General features: G+C 36.0%; 1 protein-coding gene across 2 annotated transcripts in view; it reads right to left on the bottom strand.

Annotated features, from left to right (window-relative positions):
• Window positions 1-866: 866 nt before the first annotated feature.
• The window catches only part of LOC137405650 (mannose-6-phosphate isomerase-like), a 34,568-nt gene continuing 12,156 nt past the window's right edge, over window positions 867-23,278 (bottom strand). Inside the window, exons 1-8 of one of the 2 annotated variants that reach the window (XM_068091979.1) lie at window positions 15,026-15,060; window positions 13,482-13,601; window positions 11,092-11,283; window positions 9,989-10,130; window positions 6,289-6,483; window positions 4,976-5,134; window positions 4,022-4,230; window positions 867-1,434 (exon numbers count right to left, since the gene is read on the bottom strand). In XM_068091979.1, the coding sequence (XP_067948080.1) occupies window positions 1,234-1,434; window positions 4,022-4,230; window positions 4,976-5,134; window positions 6,289-6,483; window positions 9,989-10,130; window positions 11,092-11,283; window positions 13,482-13,493 (1,110 nt within the window). In that variant the 5' untranslated portion in view covers window positions 13,494-13,601; window positions 15,026-15,060 and the 3' untranslated portion in view covers window positions 867-1,233. Of the gene's footprint in view, window positions 1,435-4,021; window positions 4,231-4,975; window positions 5,135-6,288; window positions 6,484-9,988; window positions 10,131-11,091; window positions 11,284-13,481; window positions 13,610-15,025; window positions 15,061-23,278 lie in introns of those variants that run through there. The other variant, XM_068091977.1, reaches the window with a different exon arrangement.

The following is a 23,278-nucleotide window of genomic DNA, read 5'->3' as shown; positions in this document are numbered from 1 at the left end:
AATATTTAGTGTATTTATATCCCTATTAGCATATTATGTGTATACACTTATTTAAATACAAATTAAAGGAATATATCGTTTCACTTGTAATTAATACACAACTGCTGCCGACTGCTGCCTTTTATAGGCTCTCAGGGGCTGACACCGCGCTTAAGCATTCATCTATAAGGTTAGAGGGCGACACAGTGCTGTCTCGCCTGAGCACAGCCTACAGTTCTGATGCAGACCAACAAAAAGAAAAGTTCGGGACACTGATACTCGACCCCGTACCACCCAAATCCAACAAAAGCAAAAAACCACAACTATATAAAGGTTAAGAATACAGTTTGTCTACAGAGCTAATGCGCTATAGTTTCCTTTCACCAACCGATTTGTATTTTAGAACAAATATTTACATAATATTTGAGATGAAGAGCCAATATTGATATGTAACATTGCGCAGGCTATAACCTTGACTGATGCATATTACACAGTATTACATTGCGTGCTGCAGTGTTTAGGTTCTATGTCACTGATATAAATTAACTAGTAGATATACATTTAAAGCAACAGTAACTATGCATGAGGATTAAACAAACAGACTCAGTCTGTACTTAGCACATCGCTGGATCAGCCATGTTTGTCTATGCAGGTTCGATGGTACACATACAGAAGAGATGGAAGAACAGCAGGAGTAACACGACTTACGGCTACAAGTACACACAACGAGAAGTGCCATCTACCCCTAGAAGTAGTCTAGTTGTATCTACTAGTTGTTTGGAAGCTGTGTAAACAACAGCTATGACATCGATGCCACCTGCTGACATGTGTCACCGTCACATGTTCAGTGTATTAAGAAGTAATGAATGAACCAGAGCATAGGGCAGCATACCTTCGTTATTATTAGTGAACATCAGGTGTTGTGAGACAGCTGGATAGTGTGAACATCAATTCATGAGAAAATGGGATTAAACAGAAAGGCAGACACATCCAAAAATCTTAGCAAAATATACTACTGTTTTGTTCATAATATAAATGCATGTCTAAAGTAGATAATGATATAAAATTCTTTAGAAACTCTAACCGCAGTGGTAACTTGGCAGTTAACTCAAATATATTCAAATATGAAGATATCAAGTGCCCAGCTAATGACTGATATGTCACAACTAACTACTTTATATGCAATAAAACTACTTAGAAAGTTGCGTTAGAGAGAAAAAGAGAGTAGGAAATAAGTTAGAGACAAACAATAAACTAAACCTGTGGTAAACACAATGCTCTATATAAGACCATGTTACTAGATGTCTTCACACTACAACTCTCATTGGCTGGAAGAAATATCACATGACCTGGCCCAATTTTACCAATGGTTGAAAAATCACCTTGACCTTCTGTTGCTATGACTATACTTGCACTCTTCTCCTCACTCAAGACATAAGACCTTTCAGCTTCAATCTGTAAAAGAAATATTTGTGGTATCTCTACCCAGAAAAGGCTCCACATGATGAACTTGCAGGTTATAATGTCTGTTGAAAAAAATTGGTGATCATAACAACAATCATCATAGAAGATAGAGAAATATCGAATCTGGTGCTGGAGCTAAACCAGGTGTGAAAGATTCAGTCTATGATTGTTTGGTTGTCTCATGAAAATTGATTAAATCAAATTTAAAAACAGAATTAAAAAATAACTGTCGCTTCTCGAAGTAGACACAAAAATATGACATCGGACAAAAATTTCTGTAAATAAGTTCATATAAGAGGGATAATTCAGACCCGTCTAGTAAAACCAGAATATTCTTGCGGCCAACCTATTGTGATATTAATAAAAATTTCTATCATATATGGATAAATTTCAGAAGAGATCAATGCTACAACGATACAGTTTGTCAGAGCCATATCATAATTAAAATACACAAATCAACCGAATAACAATTTATAGAATACGACCAGCAGAGAAATACAAGTATTAATACTGCAACAAGACTGTTAGTGCCTGGCAGACTATTTGGCTGTGAAAGGGTCAAGTGAACCTACTATATAAAAAGTTTCATTTCGTGTTGGCGCATATATCTACTGTTAAAGTGACTTTTAGAGTGTTTCTGAACACTTATCTTTGTTTTTAGTAAACAAAAGTTGAGAAGGTGAAGGTTAACTGACAGCACAAATTTTTATTGCATTAACAGCAGCGGATAACACGACAGATCGAGGTTATTTTGGAATAATTTTGACCAAATACAGTGGACGCTCCTATAACGTATTTCTCCTATAACATAAATTCCAGATAACATAAAAAACTTATGTGAAGCTTTTGCTTCCTACTACATAAACGATTCCATATAACGTAATGTGCCAAGATGAGCGAGTTTTCAAATTCGATTTGAACGTTAATCTATTTCTCCGCACTTGCGAAAGAAAAATGACGTGTGTATACGTTATACCTATTAAACTATACAGCTTTTGCAAGTTGTATAGTTTAGCGACTAGTTCACCGTGATAGATCATCAGATGTGTCGACAAATCATAGAATAAGTAGCTGTGCATTGTTCATAAATACAAAGGCGATCGATTGGTGCAGGTGTTACAGCGTCGGTCCACCAATCTGACTGTCTCGAGTTGGAGTAACGTCAAAAACCTCCTTTATCCTAACCTTGACCCTTGGATACAGATAGACGACGAACAGGTATTACCACTTTTTGTGAACTATTTTGTTTTGCTTTCTTGTAGACATATAAAATATTTGTTATTAGTTTTACTTTGGGGAGTAGACTTTGCTGTTTAGAAAAAATAAGCAAATTGTTGTAAATGAACGTTGAAAGTGTGCGCTCTCCGTCAACTCATTGTAAAATTACCTCCAATCATGGCCTTTAAAACCAGTGATATTGATCACAAAAAGAAGAGAAGTTGTCGATGCAAACTGATATTGCTGCAGTTATGGTACAGCCCATAAATTAACCAAGTTAAGACAAGTTTTTCCTTTTTGTATGCCCAAAAAGGTTGAGTTTGGAAGGATTTACATGTATTTTACTGCTGTTATAGTTGTAACGTGAAATCCCTATAACCTAAACGCTTCTGGAACAAATTATTTACATTATATGAGCGTCTACTGTACCAGGTGAGCGTCTACTGTACCAGGCTTTACCGGCATCTTCAAGCCATGAAAAGAGCCAGAAAGAATCATCATCTATACAAGATATCGACCAGAAACAGCTGCATTAGCAATAATAATTATATTAAAATCACTTGTTATTTGAACTAGATTATCTAAATAGTGTCCATTTGATATCTTTATAAAAAGCAAAGCACGTGTTGAAAGATTTGAAATGGATGACTTCTGAACATAGCTAGCTATCGTGGACAGATTTTTAAATTTTCTACCAACTACTATTTCCTACTAACGGGAAGGAAGAATTTCTTCCTAGCGTATTCAACAAAATGAACCCACAACTTGACCAGTGTAATTCTATAGTGACTGCTTGAAAGTTAATATGGGACGTACAAATATGATGCAGACCTTTTCAGTATATGTTGACCCGAATTGGACCTTGCCTTATAATTATCTGCCATGCTGAGTAACTATAACAACGTAGCATGGTGATTAGATGGGATAAATGTATCATGGCAGCCAACAGAAATGTAACAGTCTCATGCTTTGGCTAGTTGTCGGCGTTGACAAGTCCAGACATTCACAAGTCTGGACTTTGTCGTACAAATGACTGCCTTAAATCACAGCTTGTAACTTGCATCACGAGTATTTTTGTCTCCAGAATAGGATTTTTGTTCTAACATCAAAATCCTTGCAGAAAACTAAAATATAATGATTATATCATTATGAATAGATATAAATTTAAAATACTGTCAATTAACCTGTAATGTTTTTTTGGTCCATTTTCGCTAAGGCCAAGTACAGTCGGAGCCCCCAGACCTGTAGCACCATCTGACACTTTCGACAGCGAGGCAGTTTACTAAGTTTTCTCAAAGTTACCTCGAACTGTATCATCAGAGCAGGTGTCCAGTCGCCACCTGATTATGTATGTTCTCACCTGTATGTCATGCACAGCGAAGTCAGGAACAGGTGGCTTAAAGACCCTGACACACGGATCATCCACTGAGATAGATGGAGACATGAGGTTGTCTTCCTTTGAACGGGGAGTGTAATCTAACATCTCAACTAGGGTATCAACATCCTTGAACTTAGGAGTGAGTCCAGCGCGTACGACATTGTCTGATGTGGCCATACACTCAATGCAGTCTACAACAGGACTTGACGCATGATCTGCAAGGCATATTCAGCGTGTTGCAGTTGACCTATAAAGGTTAGGCGGCAACTAACTTGCTGAGGTGCGTAGGAATAAACCAGTAATATTAGAGATGACAACAACAATAGTAAAGTTATCCTCCCCAGTAATTTCTTCCAAAACAACAGTGCTAAATCATTGAGCTAACGAAACTGATGCTAAGGAAATCAAGCACTCGGGAAGAACCTGCCAAAGGAAAAGGATGTCTCTACGTAGAAAGTGTCACTTCCAACTTTCGCTACGAACATAAATTAGTCACGGCTTCAAAAAGTGTGTAGTCATATAGAGAAACTTCCTACTGCAAAAGATAAACTTCCTACTGCAAAAAAGAAACTTCCAAATGCAAAAGAGAAAGTTCCTACTGCAAAAGAGAAACTTCCTACTGCAAAAGAGAAACTTTCAAATGCAAGAGAGAAAATTCCTACTGCAATAGAAACTTCCTACTGCAAAAGGTAAACTTCCTACTGCAAAAGAGAAACTTCCAAATGCAAAAGAGAAAGTTCCTACTGCAAATGAGAAACTTGTCATTACTAAAAAGAAATTTGTAATTCCAAAGGAGAAACTTATTACATCTAAAGAGAAACCTGTTAATACTAACGAAAACCTTGTCAATAAAATACATCAGCAGGAATTTGAAAAAGCAGAAAAAAATTTGCATTCCCCTTTTTGAAAGCTGCTAATGAAAATACAAAAACTTACCTCCACTGAGGTAAGCATGAGGAAGATTTGCAGCAAGAAACATGGCTTCTCCAGGCTTGAGTTTCATGTGGTTAAGAAAAAAGGCAGCAAATATACCGACATCTCCGGGGAACTGGCTGTTTAGTCGAATGATAAGCTCCATCAGCTCCTCTTCTATGCCTGAAACAGAAAAAATACACATAAAATTATGACAAAAGATGTAGCCTTGCATTCACAAGTACATTCAAATATTTATTTACGATATCCTTCATAGTACAGTCACACCCCTCAAAGCAAAGGTAATTTGGTTAAGATCTGTGCTGGATCAATATTGCTATAAAAATACAACAGTTCAAGCTGTGGAACACGAATGGGAAACACAGACTGGTTAACTGTCAGCTTTTCCTACTGGAATACGTTGAGACATCACAGTGTTAGACTGTTAGTCTGTCTCGAGATGCTCTATTCTCGTGTGTAGGAGTTGTCTGCTCTATTCTTGACTCGAAGTTTTGTTCAACTAATACTTACATTTATTTATTATTCTCGTTGTTTAAATATGCCAGACATATTTGCTACTATTTTGGAGAATACAGAAATATCAATAAGCTGTCACAGCTAAAGTATTTTAAACAGTGAATTGGCACATATATTGGTGAGTAGTTGTAGGAGTGAGACACACACAAATAGTGATAAAATACACACTATTGACTACTCGATGCCATGTAACAAGAATATTACAGAATATTATAAATTAAACAGAATAAGCAAATAATGACGGAGAGGACATACTGACACCCTATAGAAAGAGCTATCATGCCTTTCATGGTCTGTACGCAGCGTCTCACCAGTAATGGAATGCTATAATACGGTTTTTAACTTCAAAACCTTTTTAAAGAATTCATCGTGTTAAATCAAGTGCAGCCAGCAGTGTTCAGATTCAAAGAAGCTAATTTATCCATTCAATGACCAGATAAGTGATAAGTGATTAGGTAAGCGAATGAGTGAAAGGGTGAGCCACAGTTGAAGTATTCAGTTTCAGAAGATGGATGACATGCGATTGCTCCATGAAATAAATTAGTTTGCTAGCTAAATAAAGCAAGGTGAACTTTGGCCTTTGTGTTGTTTGCCGTAAAATTAAAAATATCTTAAAAATTCGAGCTTGCTTGATGTATTATGAGCCAGAGAAAGGTGGTAGCCTCTCGGTGACTACCCTTTAAGTTCCTCATGTAGTTTTTAATATTTACACACCGTAGATATACATTTATACATATAAATGTACATAAATACAATATATCATATTGACTCGCAGTGACACCAAACCAGAGAATACTAACAGTCGACTGGGAGATGGCTCTCCAATCTGGCCACAAGGGTCATGACCTGTTCCAGTATGACCATACTGTCCTGCCTCATCAGAAAACTGAATGCCTGTTTGAGGGCGGCCTTGATGGCCCCCTCATCATTGACATCTATCGAAATCACAGACTCAACAGCAGCTTCTCCCAACACAATGGCCAATTCTGGAACACCTGCAATTGCACAGGTGTTTATGTAAACATGCTGTGTGCATGTTAATCTTTCATTCAGGCTCAGATGTGACAAACTTGGTTGATAAAATGGAAGATTGTCAAGCAGCTGGTTCTTTGGTCAACTGGAGAAGTTTTTCAGTAAGATATGCAGAAACAATTAATTTACAAAAGCAAAAATTAAAAGATATTAACTGTACAAAGTTTACAGTTAAGGTGCTTTTGGATTCATTACGTTGTAGGGCTGATGTAATTGGGGTCACCATGAGCGTTGCGATTCCAATCATGTGCTATTTTAATTGTAGAAATGTTAGTGGTTTTGTTAAAATCTGACTGCATGTATGAAACTGTATTTAACAAGTGAAGATCACTCACAGAAGGCAGGCAAGTTCACAACAACGAGGTGTGCAATTGCAGAAATAAAATTGTGTCACGAGCAAAAACAAGTACAAAACATGAAACTGTAAATACCCAAATAGCTGCTGGCTTAAGAAATTATATTATTTCAACGTGCTACTTATAAATAACAGGTTTTGCCTTCATTGTGGTACAGAAGAGAAGACAACCACCAAGTTTGATAAAGATTAGCAAGTTGGGTAATCAGTGGGCAAGCGCATGCATGGCTTCGCAGAAGTAAAAGCCATGGTCTGACATCTTAATAAATATGTTAATGTTCTGAGGCTATGAGAATGGAATGAGTGCCTTACAGCGGACACACTAGAAGTAGGCTAGGCATATTTCATTATAGTTGTTCATGAGCCCTTAATAGAGAAGTTACGGTAACTAGAACCTATAGCTCAAAGCGGCATATAGGTGCTATATAGTTATATAGCATATAACTCCTGCTTCATCTGCAAAGGAGTTAATCTAGCAAGAGTAGACAACACCACGTGATATTTTTCACACGCTTGTTTTCTATGCTCAGCTAAACAGTTCATCCGCTAAAATTGATATAAAGTATGCCTTTATATACTTGAGATTAATGTATAAAAGAGGTTAGGTCATGGCCATGTTTATGTCGCTGCATATTTAATAATAGAAGATATGAAATAGAACGACCAACAGCGTACTCGCTGTGCTTTTAAAGGTGAAACATTCGCAAATTTCTTATTAGCGAGATATTTTCACATTTATACAATTCTGACTGAAGCTCTGCCATTCCATTTCTCTCAACAAGAGTGGACCATTCCCTTTCTCTCAACAAGAGTAGGTTCAAGTAGTGTAACAAATACAAACTTGGATATTTTTAAACAAGAATTATTGATCTATTAAAAAAGCTTCGCAAAAAAATGTTTTCTGTTAGTTACTTGCAACTTTTCGTTGAAGTTAAATTTCTTAAACGGAAACATTACAACTTTAAAACTTTTGCTACTATATTCGGGCATATTAGTGTACAATTATTATAACTAGAGCATAAGTATACATCATATTAGTGTACAATTATTATAACTAGAGCATAAGTATACATCATATTAGTGTACAATTATTATAACTAGAGCATAAGTATACATCATATTAGTGTACAATTATTATAACTAGAACAAACATAAGTATACATCATATTAGTGTACAATTATTATAACTAGAGCAAACATAAGTATACATCATATTAGTGTACAATTATTATAACTAGAGCAAACATAAGTATACATCATATTAGTGTACAATTATTATAACTAGAGCATAAGTATACATCATATTAGTGTACAATTATTATAACTAGAACAAACATAAGTATACATCATATTAGTGTACAATTATTATAACTAGAGCAAACATAAGTATACATCATATTAGTGTACAATTATTATAACTAGAACAAACATAAGTATACATCATATTAGTGTACAATTATTATAACTAGAGCAAACATAAGTATACATCATATTAGTGTACAATTATTATAACTAGAACAAACATAAGTATACATCATATTAGTGTACAATTATTATAACTAGAACAAACATAAGTATACATCATATTAGTGTACAATTATTATAACTAGAACAAACATAAGTATACATCATATTAGTGTACAATTATTATAACTAGAGCAAACATAAGTACACATCATATTAGTGTACAATTATTATAACTAGAGCAAACATAAGTATACATCATATTAGTGTACAATTATTATAACTAGAGCAAACATAAGTATACATCATATTAGTGTACAATTATTATAACTAGAGCAAACATAAGTATACATCATATTAGTGTACAATTATTATAACTAGAACAAACATAAGTATACATCATATTAGTGTACAATTATTATAACTAGAACAAACATAAGTATACATCATATTAGTGTACAATTATTATAACTAGAGCAAACATAAGTATACATCATATTAGTGTACAATTATTATAACTAGAGCATAAGTATACATCATATTAGTGTACAATTATTATAACTAGAGCATAAGTATACATCATATTAGTGTACAATTATTATAACTAGAGCATAAGTATACATCATATTAGTGTACAATTATTATAACTAGAACAAACATAAGTATACATCATATTAGTGTACAATTATTATAACTAGAGCAAACATAAGTATACATCATATTAGTGTACAATTATTATAACTAGAGCAAACATAAGTATACATCATATTAGTGTACAATTATTATAACTAGAGCATAAGTATACATCATATTAGTGTACAATTATTATAACTAGAACAAACATAAGTATACATCATATTAGTGTACAATTATTATAACTAGAGCAAACATAAGTATACATCATATTAGTGTACAATTATTATAACTAGAACAAACATAAGTATACATCATATTAGTGTACAATTATTATAACTAGAGCAAACATAAGTATACATCATATTAGTGTACAATTATTATAACTAGAACAAACATAAGTATACATCATATTAGTGTACAATTATTATAACTAGAACAAACATAAGTATACATCATATTAGTGTACAATTATTATAACTAGAACAAACATAAGTATACATCATATTAGTGTACAATTATTATAACTAGAGCAAACATAAGTATACATCATATTAGTGTACAATTATTATAACTAGAGCAAACATAAGTATACATCATATTAGTGTACAATTATTATAACTAGAGCAAACATAAGTATACATCATATTAGTGTACAATTATTATAACTAGAGCAAACATAAGTATACATCATATTAGTGTACAATTATTATAACTAGAACAAACATAAGTATACATCATATTAGTGTACAATTATTATAACTAGAACAAACATAAGTATACATATATGTATTAGCTAGAGCTCAATAAGTGATCTGACAATAGGCAATGTCAGATAGCATCCAAGCGATCTACTGTTGCAATAGATAAAACCAGGTTTAATGGTTACAGTTTGTCGAGATCTTTCAAAGTCCCTTTTTTGACAAGTGGTAATATCTGGTCGAAGCCAAGATTATTGCTGTATTGCTCTCAGCTGAATATCAGATAATGCTTTGACAAACGAAGATAAATCTTACCCTTAACATAAATTTGGAGCTCAGAGAAGGGACGGAAGCCACACATGCCCTCAAAGTCAGTGAGAGCGAGTGCCATCTCTGGCTTATGGTTAGAATCCTTGTATATGTCTGGGAACTTCCTGTTTAGTTCTTCGGCATGTTTCTACAGCCAACAAACAGACTAAGGTAAGTGTCTAGTAAGGTAATAAAGTCATACAACAGACTAAGGTAAGTGTCCCGTATGGTAATAAGGTCATACAACAGACTAAGGTAAGTGTCTAGTAAGGTAATAAGGTCATACAACAGACTAAGGTAAGTGTCTAGTAAGGTAATAAGGTCATACAACAGACTAAGGTAAGTGTCTAGTACAGTTGAACGATTGTTATACATCTCTTGAAATATGACATGTGGATGTGATCATTTGTAACCTGTAACTCTGTGATCACATGCTATCTGAACAGGTAATACAATAATTGTATTTTTATACTCCACTTGTAGAATGGTGGCAATAGAATTATACATTCAATTTGCTGTTTTTCCCTGACAATCCAATGATTATCATATCAACATAACAACGTAAGAACATGATACCACATGAACATGACAAAGCATGAACACGATGACACGTGAACACGATGACACGTGAACATGATGACACGTGAACACGATGACACGTGAACATGATGACATGTGAACACGATGACACGTGAACACGTGAGCACGATGACACGTGAACACGATGACACGTGAACACGATGACACGTGAACACGATGACACGTGAAAATGATGACACGTGCACACAATGACACGTGAACACGATGACACGTGAACACGATGACACGTGAACACGATGACACGTGAACACGATGACCCGTGCACACGATGACACGTGCACACGATGACACTTGAACACGATGACACGTGAACACGATGACGGATGAACATGCTGAACTTGGATTTTCTACTCTACGTCATACATAAATGAGATAGGGTTCTGCTTGTCATACATAAACTATCAAAGAGTTAGTGTAATAGACATACATGTATTTACCCTATCAGGATGAGCTAGGGTTCTCCTTGTGATACATATACCATCAAAGATTTGGTGTAATGGACATATTACCTTATTAGGATGAGCTTGGATTGATAAAGACTTGTTCACACTTAAAACCTTGAACAGGAATGGTAGGGCTTCGTTGAAACCATCCAATATAGTTTTGCCCAAACACGATGGATTTTTAGCGATATAATCAGGCAGGAGAATACCTTTTGGTTTCACAACTGCAGGTCCTGTTGCGAGTGTACCCATCCAAAGCTGCAATGAAATTTAAAGATAACTGCAGGTCCTGTCGCCAGCGTACCCATCCAAAGCTGCAATGACATTTAAAGACAACTGCAGGTCGTGTCGCCAGTGTACCCATCCAAAGCTGCAATGAAATTTAAAGATAACTGCAGGTCCTGTTGCCAGCGTACCCATCCAAAGCTGCAATGACATTTAACCCTTTCGCGGGCAAAGCGACATGTTTGTCGCTTTGCGATACTCCTTCAAATGGGCAGAGCGACATTTTTTTCGCCATAGAAACATATTTCTTTTATTGCGGCTTTTGGTTAGCTAAATGCCCTTTTTTGTTTACTTTTTTGATCGATAGCAAGCTACGGTATATTGGCTTCGGTTAGCCTCTAAAAAAAATTTTTTATTTGCACAAAACGAATGTTTTTAGCAGTAATAAATAAATAAAAATTGCGAAAAAATTAGAAAACCACTATAAATAATTTAATTATATTTTTCTTTTTGGTTCTGTTTTAGTCGTTATTTACTGAAAGCTTCGAGAGTTTTATTTTAGTTTATCGTCATGATGACTTCTAAGAGAACCCTCCATGATTATTCTAATGTAGCAAGTACTAGTACCGGAGTTACTAAAAGAATCACAGCTGACTGTAACTTTTTAGATTTAGTAGCCAGAGATGACAATGAATCAGGCTCAAATTGTGATTGTAATTATTTTACATCTGGAAGTGATATTGATGAAAAAGCTAGTAGCAGTAGTGATGATGAGGTGGGTGGGGTGATGCCAGTGCCTGGAAGAATATTACCAATATAAAAAGAGATAAATCTCCAACCATTCATCAGTTTGTAGTAGTGACAGGTCCAGTATTTACTCCAGTAGATGCTGTGTGATTGGTACAAAAAGACAAGAATAAGCACATGGTGCAAAAACTGTGATGTAGGGCTTTGTAAAGGAGAATGCTTTTGGATATATTATACAGAAATTGTGCTTATTAAAGTGTACATTTGTATCATAAAAAAAAATACAATATATATATTTATCTTGGTAGATCTACATATATAAATATTTTTATGTTATACATTTTTATTCATTTATAATATACAGATATATATATATACATCTGGAAATATACATATATACATATGCATGTTTATACATAGATATATGCACACAATAACATACAAAAGAGTGTATAAACCTTTTAAAAGAAATTGATTTTCTGGAAAATTAATTCGCCCAGGGGGTCTGATTAGGCCTGAAAATTTGTTTGCGAAAGGGTTAAAGACAACTGCAGGTCCTGTCACCAGTGTACCCATCCAAAGCTACAATGACATTTAAAGACAACTGCAGGTCCTGTCGCCAGTGTACCCATCCAAAGCTACAATGACATTTCAAAAGCACAAACTGTAAGATATTTATCCGTAAGTTCTGAGATAACTGAACCAAATCTAAATATATGAATCTCTGTGTTTATCTGTCGGTCGTTTGTCTGTTCAGTTATAGCGATAAGGTTACAGCAACAAAAAACAACCTTTGTACTGGATTTGAACTCGCTACATTCAAACCACAAGTCTACTAATAAGCACGCGTAACCACTAGACTAAGCAGTTCTTATCATTCAACGCTCTATCTATCCTTATCGCGATTGCAAACGCTAAACATGTACTTTTTCTTATTAATTAATATAATCTTTTGGGATTGTTTTTATTAAAAAAATTATTTTTTAAAGCGTTTTTACCATCGGCTATATTTTTAATTTGTAATTTTCAAATGTGCCATTTCAACTTCAAATGTGCCGTAACAATCATTCCCAATTTCGGTCAATCTATAAAAGCTAATGCTTTTTACACGAACGATTGTATTGTCTGGAGTAGGAAGCGCCTCTACATTCTCTCTCAGTTTGGTCAGACAAAGCATCAGACAAAGAAAGTCCGATATCTCATTTTTACGTTTGTACCATTTGTATCGAGAGGTACCAGTATCTGTACCAGTAACGAGCTCCTGCAGCAACATTAATCTTTTTTATACCCTTCCTAGAACTCATTGCTGATTTCTTCTATTAATTTATTTGCACTGAATAAAAACACTCATGATATGAAGTTTAAAAGTTAGAATGGTAAATGTTGTGTATGTCAATTAAATAAGTTTCCTGTCTTTTTTATTACCAAGGCAACGCCGGGCATTCACCTAGTATATATACATGTATAATGAGAATTATGCTTACTTCCGCATACATCTGAGACTCCTCAATGGTGAACTCCTCAGACCCAGCTTTCGCAAACTGGGCAACCTTGCTCGTGGATCCCTCCTTCCCCCAGTGGTAGTTTTTCACGCAGCATTCTAACTGTTTTGCTGTATGAAGGCAATTGCAATGCAGTTACACTGGCTGATAGATTAAAATAGTGGTTAAAATATAAGCTTACCTATTCAGACCAAAAATAATCCATTATTTTTTGTGGGAGTAGTTTACAAAATCTTTTGTTATGGCTTATAATAATATCCAGAAGTTAGCATGATCAGCCAATTCAGATTACATGTACATCTATACTCTCCCAGGAAAACACAAGTTGTCGTAACTTGAAATTCAAATAGACCTTACTCAGACAAATATGATATTTAGCCAGTACTAATTTCCAGCTTAATCCATAAAATTTTATGAGAATCAATAAACAATAAAATTAGATATATAGCAAAGCACAAAAACTTTTTGAATATTTTTCCTTGGACATGTTGATTTCATTGTAGGGAATTTGTTACGGTAAGAGCTAAGCATTTCACCATGTATCGGTTAGACTCTGAAGTTTTGATAAATTGCAGTATCACCAAAATCTACCAACTCACTTGTTACTCGTATGTTGCATCGGAGAGTAATATCAGCCAATCATTAGAACTTTTAAGTTACGATAAATAAGAAGTCAATTGCATGAAAATATAGATTTTTGAGAGACATTTAATAAAATTGGACACTTGATCATCACCCATAACGATTTCCTTTTTCTTCTTAGAAATACCGAGTCAGCTAACATATTGATGCTTAGATAAAACTTTAATAGTTTTAATATGAGCTCCTATAATATTTTGAAGCAGTATATTTCAGCGCACAAGTAGCTTGAAATCCAACAGCTAGCGAACCTTCAAAAGCTCATCTAACACTACTCGCTGGCAATACTGTCAAAAATATAATCAGTTCTTTATTTCCCTCTCCGTGTGCCATTTGTATTTCAGAACATCTATCCACATGCTCAAGCACCAGAGCTCCATCAATTTGTACGCTTGATAATTTAGTAGACTGCGTGTAAATACTAGCGCATGCTGTATGCCATTACAGTGGCAAATAAAAGGTGTAACACAATTAGCTACTTGCGACTGTGTTTTGATATTATTTATTTGTTTTGAGCAAAATGATAAGGTAACATGACGGTTGATTGACCAAATTAGCTTAGTTAAACAGAAAATGAAGTTTTCACAAGCTCTGAGCAATAAAAAATGCTCCAATACAGAGATTCTTTCAAACAAACAGTTCACTAAACAAGAAATATTCAAATATGAGTTAGGAAAACTATGTGTTGGAGTAAGTGTGTGTGATATACTTACGTTGGAGTAAGTATGTGTCATACACTTATGTCGGAGTAAATGTGTGACATATACTTACATTGGAGTAAGTGTGTGTCATATACTTACATCGGGGTAAGTGTGTGTAATATGCTTGCTTACTCCACCGTAAGTATGTGCCATATACTTACGGTGGAGTAAGGGTGTGTCATATACTTACGTTGGAGTAAGTGTCTGTCATATTCTTACATTGGAGTAAGCATAGACTCCTTAAAAAGGACTGCACACTGTGCTGCTCGGGCTTGGAACTAGGGTGCTAGATTCATAAAAAAGAACAATTTAAACTTTGGCCTTTTTTATACTATTCTAGGGTTCTAACACAGTCGGAAAAGTAGGGAATAAGTAAAGAATTATAAAACCTGTTTTCCAGACCGGGAAAAGGTCGGGCATTTCGTGAAACCTCCCTCGTGTTATTGAAAAAGTATGCAAAACCTTGATGACTAAATTGTAGATAAAAAATCATCCAATCTTTCTTTAATCTTTCTTTTTTGCAGTGCAAAGCATAGGGGATTCAAGCAATAAAAATGCCTAAGATGTGCAGCGTATTTGGCTGCAGAAGCAACTACAGAAGAGAGCCGTATACCAGGGTTGCGTCACTACCCACAAAACAAGACGAAAAAGACTGTTGGTTAGATGCACTACCCAATACTCGTGCTCAAATTCTCAATATAAAAATATTTACATTTGTGAGCGCCATGTCGACAGTGATTGGGTAACACCAAGAGATGGAAAGCGTTCTTCTCAGACCCATCTATTTTCCAGAATATTTCCCAGTCTTGAATGAAACAGCAGCAACCTAAAGACCGCACATCAACTTCAGCTGAAGCTGACTTACAGGTACAGCGTCTTGAAGCTTCAGATAGAATCGGCAACTTTCCCTTTTTTGTCTCAGGTTTACACACACGCTTTGGCAAAGATCACATTATGATTCAAGATGGCGAAGACCTTTACCTTTCATAAACGGACTCAAAAGGTAGGTCTGTGACTTTCTATTTGCATTTCCAACATGTACAATGTAGCAAAGCCCTATTTCACAAAAACAATGCCATGTTGCTTTCAAAAAATAGTTTGATAAGCAGATGGCCTCAGCTGGATAAGATAGTTGAGTGCTTAAAAGGCTACGAGCTAAAAGATGCAGACTTCCTCGAGTGTGCGCGTGAAGAGCTCAGTCACATGAGTTGCACTGACTTGCCACGCTACCAGCTTCTTTATGACCAACTGCAACTTCTTCTGTCACAACCAACACGACGCCGCTTTGATATGCATATGTACATTCTAGCAGCAGATATTTACAATATCTCACCAGCAACATACAGAATGATTCGAAAATCTGAATCAATTCTTTTGCCTCGTTCAAACTACGTAAAGAAGCTAATGTCACATTCACTCCATGCTGAGAACCTGTAAGCTCTCCTCGAGAAACTTTTGCCTCAGCAACGTCTCATAAATTCACTTTATGATGAAATCAAGCTAATGAAAACCTTGAGATATTCAGGTGGCCAAGTGGTGGGATATGCTCAGAATGAAAATGATGATGCGGGTGCTGAAACCCTTACAACCCATGCTATGGTGTTTGAGGTAGTCTGTCATTATGGAGGATCAAAATATATCCTGGGTATTGACGAATCCTGGTGTGGCGAAACTAAATGCACATCAGCTGAAAGAGCTCTTATTCAATGCACTTTTGGCTGTTTTAAATGCTGGAGACAGTGGTAGTGTGTGTATGCGACAATTGTGCAACAAATGTGTCTGTTTACAAAAGATTCGGTGGTCCTGAAAAGGTTTTCATGGAGGCCATCAACAGACACATTTTTCTAGTATTTGATTACATCCATATTTGTGAAAACATCCGAAACAATCGGATCACTGTACCCAACAAGAAGCTCACTTTCATGAAAGATAATGATGAAATTATGATTGTCTAATTAATTTCTAACTTCTAATAGTTTATTTATAATTATTATGATTAAAGATGACATTATTTGATTCACCACATATTCGAGTCACTTATTGAGAGATTTGTTTTAGTTGTTTATATCAACTATGTTTTTAACATATAAAGAAATTTTTGAAGTTGACAAAAAAGCACATATAAAATATGGTTCATGGCAAATTTGCCGAAATTCTATTGACCAAAATACACATTTGCAGAAAAGCCATTTGTTGAAATTCAAGCTTTCCATCGAAATGTGTAGTCTTGGTCAAAAACTTTGGACTATTAGTCGAAAACCCAAATCATGTAGTCGAAAATAATAATACTGTACAAAAAAATTATTAATTATTATATTAATTGTATGTTTTTACCTGTTAGATAAATTTCTATTTAAGTTAATGTTAGTTTAGCTTCATGATTTTGTTCTAGCTTTAACAGCTAAACATATGTTATTTTTAAGGTCGCCGGGGCAGCTGCCTTCACACCTACTCTCGGTCCATTGCCATCTATTACTATTGATTATGCTGGCTACCGAGTTCGCTTATGCAGTTCAGACAACGGCCCATCTAATCCAATGTAGCCCAGCTCTGTGTCCTTGAAACAGATACCGGAGTCGTATCTGAGCAGTCTCCGTGTAATCCAAATCAATAAATGAGACTGCGGTAACTAAAAGGTGTGTATTTATCGTGCCAAGGTCCAACACAGTACTGCCTTCTGAACAATTCGGGCTCCTTATATTTACAGTCCTTACGAGCAAAACTTGCCAGGATACGGATAAAACTAACTAAAAGCCATGCCAACTATAGTCGGTGATCTGGGTAAACAACATCAGGGGAGTCACCCACAGGGACCTCCTGTCTGGGTAGTACAGCTTCTGGCTCTGTAAGCCCTCTTTCTGGTATGGCCTGCTCTACCTCATGCTTCTGACTAACTGAACCTTGTGCCATAGCAATCGCCCAGAGCGATCTATGCAAAGCAGTACCAAGTCCTAGAAAATTATGGTGGGCTGGCCAAAGCCCACCTGGCATTTGTGGGCAATGAGGAAAAGTAATCCCTTCATTTTTCCTGGTTCTCTTGTTCCTATTATTTTTCCGGACATGACCTCTCACTTCCCCCTGCAATACAGATCTTCCACATAGCAATCTATGCAGTACCAAGTCCTGGATGATATGGTGGGCTGACCTAAGTATGCCCGACATCCGTGAGCAACGAGGAAAGGCATTCTCAAAATCCCATCCTCGATAACTTTGCTCACCACACAAGTCTCCTTAAACTTAATTTTCCGGAAATAGCAAAACAGTCATGCCACTGACAGCCAGACAGTTGTGCCATAGAAGGGCAGTCTACTCCCGACTGCCAATTGTCTGTACGTTGTACATGGCTCAAGCTACCGTTTGACCCTTCCGGGTAACTGGTCAAATGAATGCTATGCTGGTCAAATGAATCTTTGGACTTCCTGCCATGCATTTCTATCTCTCCCGTTTTTTATGGAGTTTCAGGTCTGGGGGCTGTCGCTGAGGCAGCAGCTTTCAAACCTGCTCTTAGTCCATTACCATCTGTTACTATCATTATGCTGACTACGAATCCGCTTATGCAGTCCAGACAATGGCCCAGCTAATCTAACATAGCCCGGCTCTGTGCCCTTGAAACATATGCCTGGTCCGAGTAGTCTCCGGGTAATACGGATCAATAAATAAGGCTGTTTGTCGCGACTAAAAGATGTGTAGCCTATTTCTCGTAACCAGGTTCAAATGAGGACTACTCTCCATACAATTCAAACTCGTTATATAACAGTCACTTGAAGGTAAAACTTGCCCAGACATGAATAAAACTAACTAAAGGTCATGCTGGTCATAGCCAGTGTTCCGAGTAACGAACAATACTATCGTTAATATGATATACCAAAAATGTAGTCCATATAATTTCATGAGCACAACTTAATACCAATACACCAATATACTACTATTAATATACAAACAATATGCATTGTAAATTGAACAATTAAAAACAATTATTAACTCGGCGGCTATTAGATTTCATTACACTATGTTATGATTGCTGAACCGTGAAAGAAAAAACAACTTCACACACAATGCACATGCATGCAACTTAATTCTTTTATAAAATTCTGGGACATGAGTTTAAAAAAAATATATATAAATATATATATGCTGTACATATATATATACATAAGGTAGAATGGGGGAATATGAACAGCAGGGTAATATGGACTTCTTAAGGATTTGACTGTAAACTGCATGAGTCCATTAAATTTCTTTGTTAAATTGGTTCATTTCCGGTTTTAGCAAGCACATTGTGTTGTAGACAACATCTGTACATTTTCAAGCTGAATGGTGAGTAAAACATCCTTTGACCATTCTAAAGTAAATATTTTGCATGACAGAAAACTGTTGATTCTTCTGATATAAGACACGCTGATGATGTGAAACCTATTGTTCATATAATATTGCATATGCACAATTACTAACAGCAACGTGAGAGGAGAAATCTTAATATTTTGAAATATATTTACTAAATTATTTTGAACAGCATTGAAGGGTAATATGGACAGCAGAAAATTGGGGAAATTGGACAACTGTACATATTACCCCATCTTCGTTGAAATATGTTGGCAAACTAACTTTAATGAATAAAGCTAAGAAATTCTCAAGTTACTGATTTGAAGTAGCTATTACGATTACATTTTGTGCAACTTTAGCATATAACTGTTATTTCTAGATCAATGATGCCTAAGACTTATGAAAGAAATACTTGAAGATGGAGTTACAGCGCAAAAGGACCCAGCATGCCATGCAGGAAGTTCAGCTAAATGGCAAGAGTAAAAGTGAAGACTCTAAAGCTTTTGGCATCAACAGACTAACTCTAATACATTTTTTTGAACAGTGGCAGCAGTAATAATGCTCTAGAACACAAAACTGTCTTCACAGCAGAAGAGGAACATATTCTGACTGAATATATCCTTTTTTGTTCAAAGATTTTCTATGGGCTCAATCTTAAACAAACAAGAGAGCTTACTTGCAAGTATGCAGTAAACTTGAAAATAGACCTAACAACAAAATGGCAGAGTGAGAAGATGGCTGGTAAAGATTGGCTAGAAGGTTTCGCAAGCGGAATAGCAGTTTAACATTGAGATCACCTGAGGCCACAAACCGTGCACGCGCAACTGCTTTTAATACGGCTATCGTCAAGTAATTTTGTGACAAGCTGGAATGTGTCCAAAGGAAATACAGCCTCACACCTGATTGCATTTACAGTTTTGATGAGACGGGCAATTCTTCAGCACAAAAAGTACAGAAGGTGCTTACCAAAAAAGGAGTTAAGCAGCTAGGGCAGGTATTAAGCGCAGAGCAAGGATTTACCATCACAATGGTTTCTTGTGTCAGTGCTACAGGGCAGTCTTCCCCTGATTTCATATTTCCAAGAGTTCATTTTAAGCTACACATGTTAAACGGCACATCTCCAAGTTCAAGAGGCTATACAAATCCTAGTGGGTATATGACTAATGAATTGTTTCCAGAAATACTCAAATGTTTTATCTGCCACATGAACAGTTCAACGGATAAGCCATAACTTTTGCTTCTTGACAATCATGCTAGCCACATATCTTTTGAGATTGTGCATATGGCTAAGCAACACGGCACCTGTCTGCTGACCTTCCCACTCCACTGCAGCCATGAACTGAAACCTCTTGATGTTAGTGTATTTGGCCTTTCAAGCAGTATTACAACACACATTATACTTAAGTCTGCGCTAAATATTAGCTTTTGCTATCGCGCACATGGCCTCATCATCACCTTCTCTGGATGCTCGTTGTCTAGTTTTCATTTCTTTTGTATATATTCATATATTATTGATGAAATAAAGCAAACAAACATATTTAGATTCTTGAATACTAACCAACCCAGGGAGCATGTTTCCTTTATACAATGTTTGTGAATATAGTGGGAAAGGCTACATGAAGGCAATGACTCCATTCATTATTGTGAAAGGCTTTACTACTAGTGGAATTTATCCCTTTAATCGAGATATATTTGAGGATGATGAGTTCATGAGCAGTGAGGTAACTAATAAGCCTTTGGATTCGGATGTTTTTGCCAGCCAGACAGTTCATCACCTCTTTCACCACTTACTAAAGCACCACCAAGGAAACAAAGTGCAACTAAAAGAAAACATGTTAAGACTTCAATCCTCACTTCAACTCCTGAGAAATTGATGGAAGTTACCGAGCCTTCTAGTTCATGTTTACAAGTGAAGAGAAGACCTCCAACAAAGCGTGTGATCATTGAAGAGAGTGATGAATGTGAAGAACACACCTCAGTATCAACAGATTCAAAGCAGACCGATGAAGAGATTGATGACCAGCTGATACCAAGGCGATTTTTGGTCGTTAAATTTGAACAAAAGAAAAATGTAATCTACTATGTGGTCGAGGCACTAGAAATGAAAGAAGATGAAGTTAAGATAGATTTCTACCAGTTTTCAAATGGACGATTTACTAAACCAGATCAGTCAGATAGTAAATTTGTTGAGAAAAGTCCAATAGTGCTGGTGTTACCACCACTAATATCAAATGGAAGCACTATGAGGCTATTGGGGGCTTGACATTCGCTATGGACTCGAGTTCATACAATCTAAGATGAGTTTGATGTTCAACATATCAAAAACAGTATTTTGATGGTGGTACTAATTGTCGCAAGCTACTATATCATCAACAACAGGACACGATCATTAGATTCATTGTGACCCTTTTGTAGTTCGTTGAACTGCTAGTATTTCAACCAATAGTTTTCCCTCATTTAACTTTTCTTATTACCTATTACCCATTGTTATATAAACTTAGTGCTATGTATATTATCTTCTGTATTGTCAACAACACGGCATTGTCGTTACATTCATTTAGTCCAAATTTAGTTCCTTTCACTTGTAAGTTTTCTTATATGTTATCACCATTTCAAAGTATTTGTATATTGCTATTACTATGAGGAAATGTTTTGTTTAATATAGGGCAAATAAACATCGCATGAAAAAGCATAATAGTAGCATATAATACGAACATATTGCGCGACAGCACTGTGCGTTCATATTACCCAACATGGGTGGGTAATATGGACACGTTGCACAATGTAAATGATGGGCAATAACTAATTTGTGCATCGATGCATCATGTTTATACTCCATGAGCATAAGGTAAATTTTGACACTGTTCTAAGATAAAAAATCTGAAATTGTAGCTCCAATACAAATGAAATTAGGGGCACTCGAAAATTTGGTGTCTATACTTGTTGAACTGACAATCTGGCACTGTATGCTAGACATGTGATAAATAGTATATTCACTATTAATTAGGAATTATGCTCTCGGTACGGAGTAGGCAACTCCAATCTATTCATGTATTACGATTGTGTGAATCACATTTTCTGTTTCCTGTTTCTGTTCGGCAATGCTTTGTACTTGTTGCTAAAAATAAATCATCAGAATTAATCTGCTTACATCGGCCTATTATGGCCACCAGCTCAACAGGTTATGGGCCCAGTGCTAGAAGCAGACTATATTTTGATGGAAATCAGCAATCATACACAATATGGGAAACGAGATTCATCAATTATCTCTACACACAGGATAGGGCAGTATACAAAGCCATATTACCTAAAGGAGACGATGATGATGATAATGATTTTCCTACCAAGAACAGAACAGCATATGCAGAACTGGTTCAAGTTCTGGATGAGAGATCATTACAATTAATTATGAATGATGCCAAAGACAATGGCAGAGATGCTCTCAAAGTACTAAGACAACATTACGCGTCTATAGAAAAGCCGCGAGTATTAACACTATATGAAGAACTTACAACCTTACGTATGCACGATAACGAGGATATTACTGACTTTATTATCAGAGCTGAGCGTGCAGCTACAGGCTTGAGAAGTGCAAAGGAAACCATTTCCGACAATCTCATCATTGCTATGATACTAAAAGGTTTACCAGAAGCATATAAACCATTTGTGGTCATACACACACAGCTAGACAAAGCAAAGTCTTTATCAGACTTCAAAGCTGCCGTCCACAACTATGCTAATACCGAAGCAATGCGTCTTGCATCACAAACAGCATCTGCACTAGCGACTCGATCTACAATAAGAAAACAACAACCGCGTGCTACTGCCAATGCCACTACTACACAACCAAGATGTATGGCATGTGGTAAGTCCAATCACACTTCATCTGAATGCCGTTCTAAGTCTAAACTGAAATGTACCTTCTGCCTAAGGCAGGGACATATTGAAAAGGTATGTCGTACCAAAGAACGAGCCCATAAAACAGGTTCTAACTCAACTGCAAATACTGCTACAGAATCAACTGAATTCTCATTCACCGTCAGCGCAGATGACACTGAATACGCCAACACGATATATCACAATGACAATAAACTATTAGTAGACTGTGGGGCCACA

This window comes from Watersipora subatra, chromosome 10 (assembly GCF_963576615.1).
Source record: "Watersipora subatra chromosome 10, tzWatSuba1.1, whole genome shotgun sequence".
Lineage (NCBI taxonomy): Eukaryota > Metazoa > Bryozoa > Gymnolaemata > Cheilostomatida > Watersiporidae > Watersipora > Watersipora subatra.
This window is presented reverse-complemented; position numbering and strand designations above follow the sequence as displayed.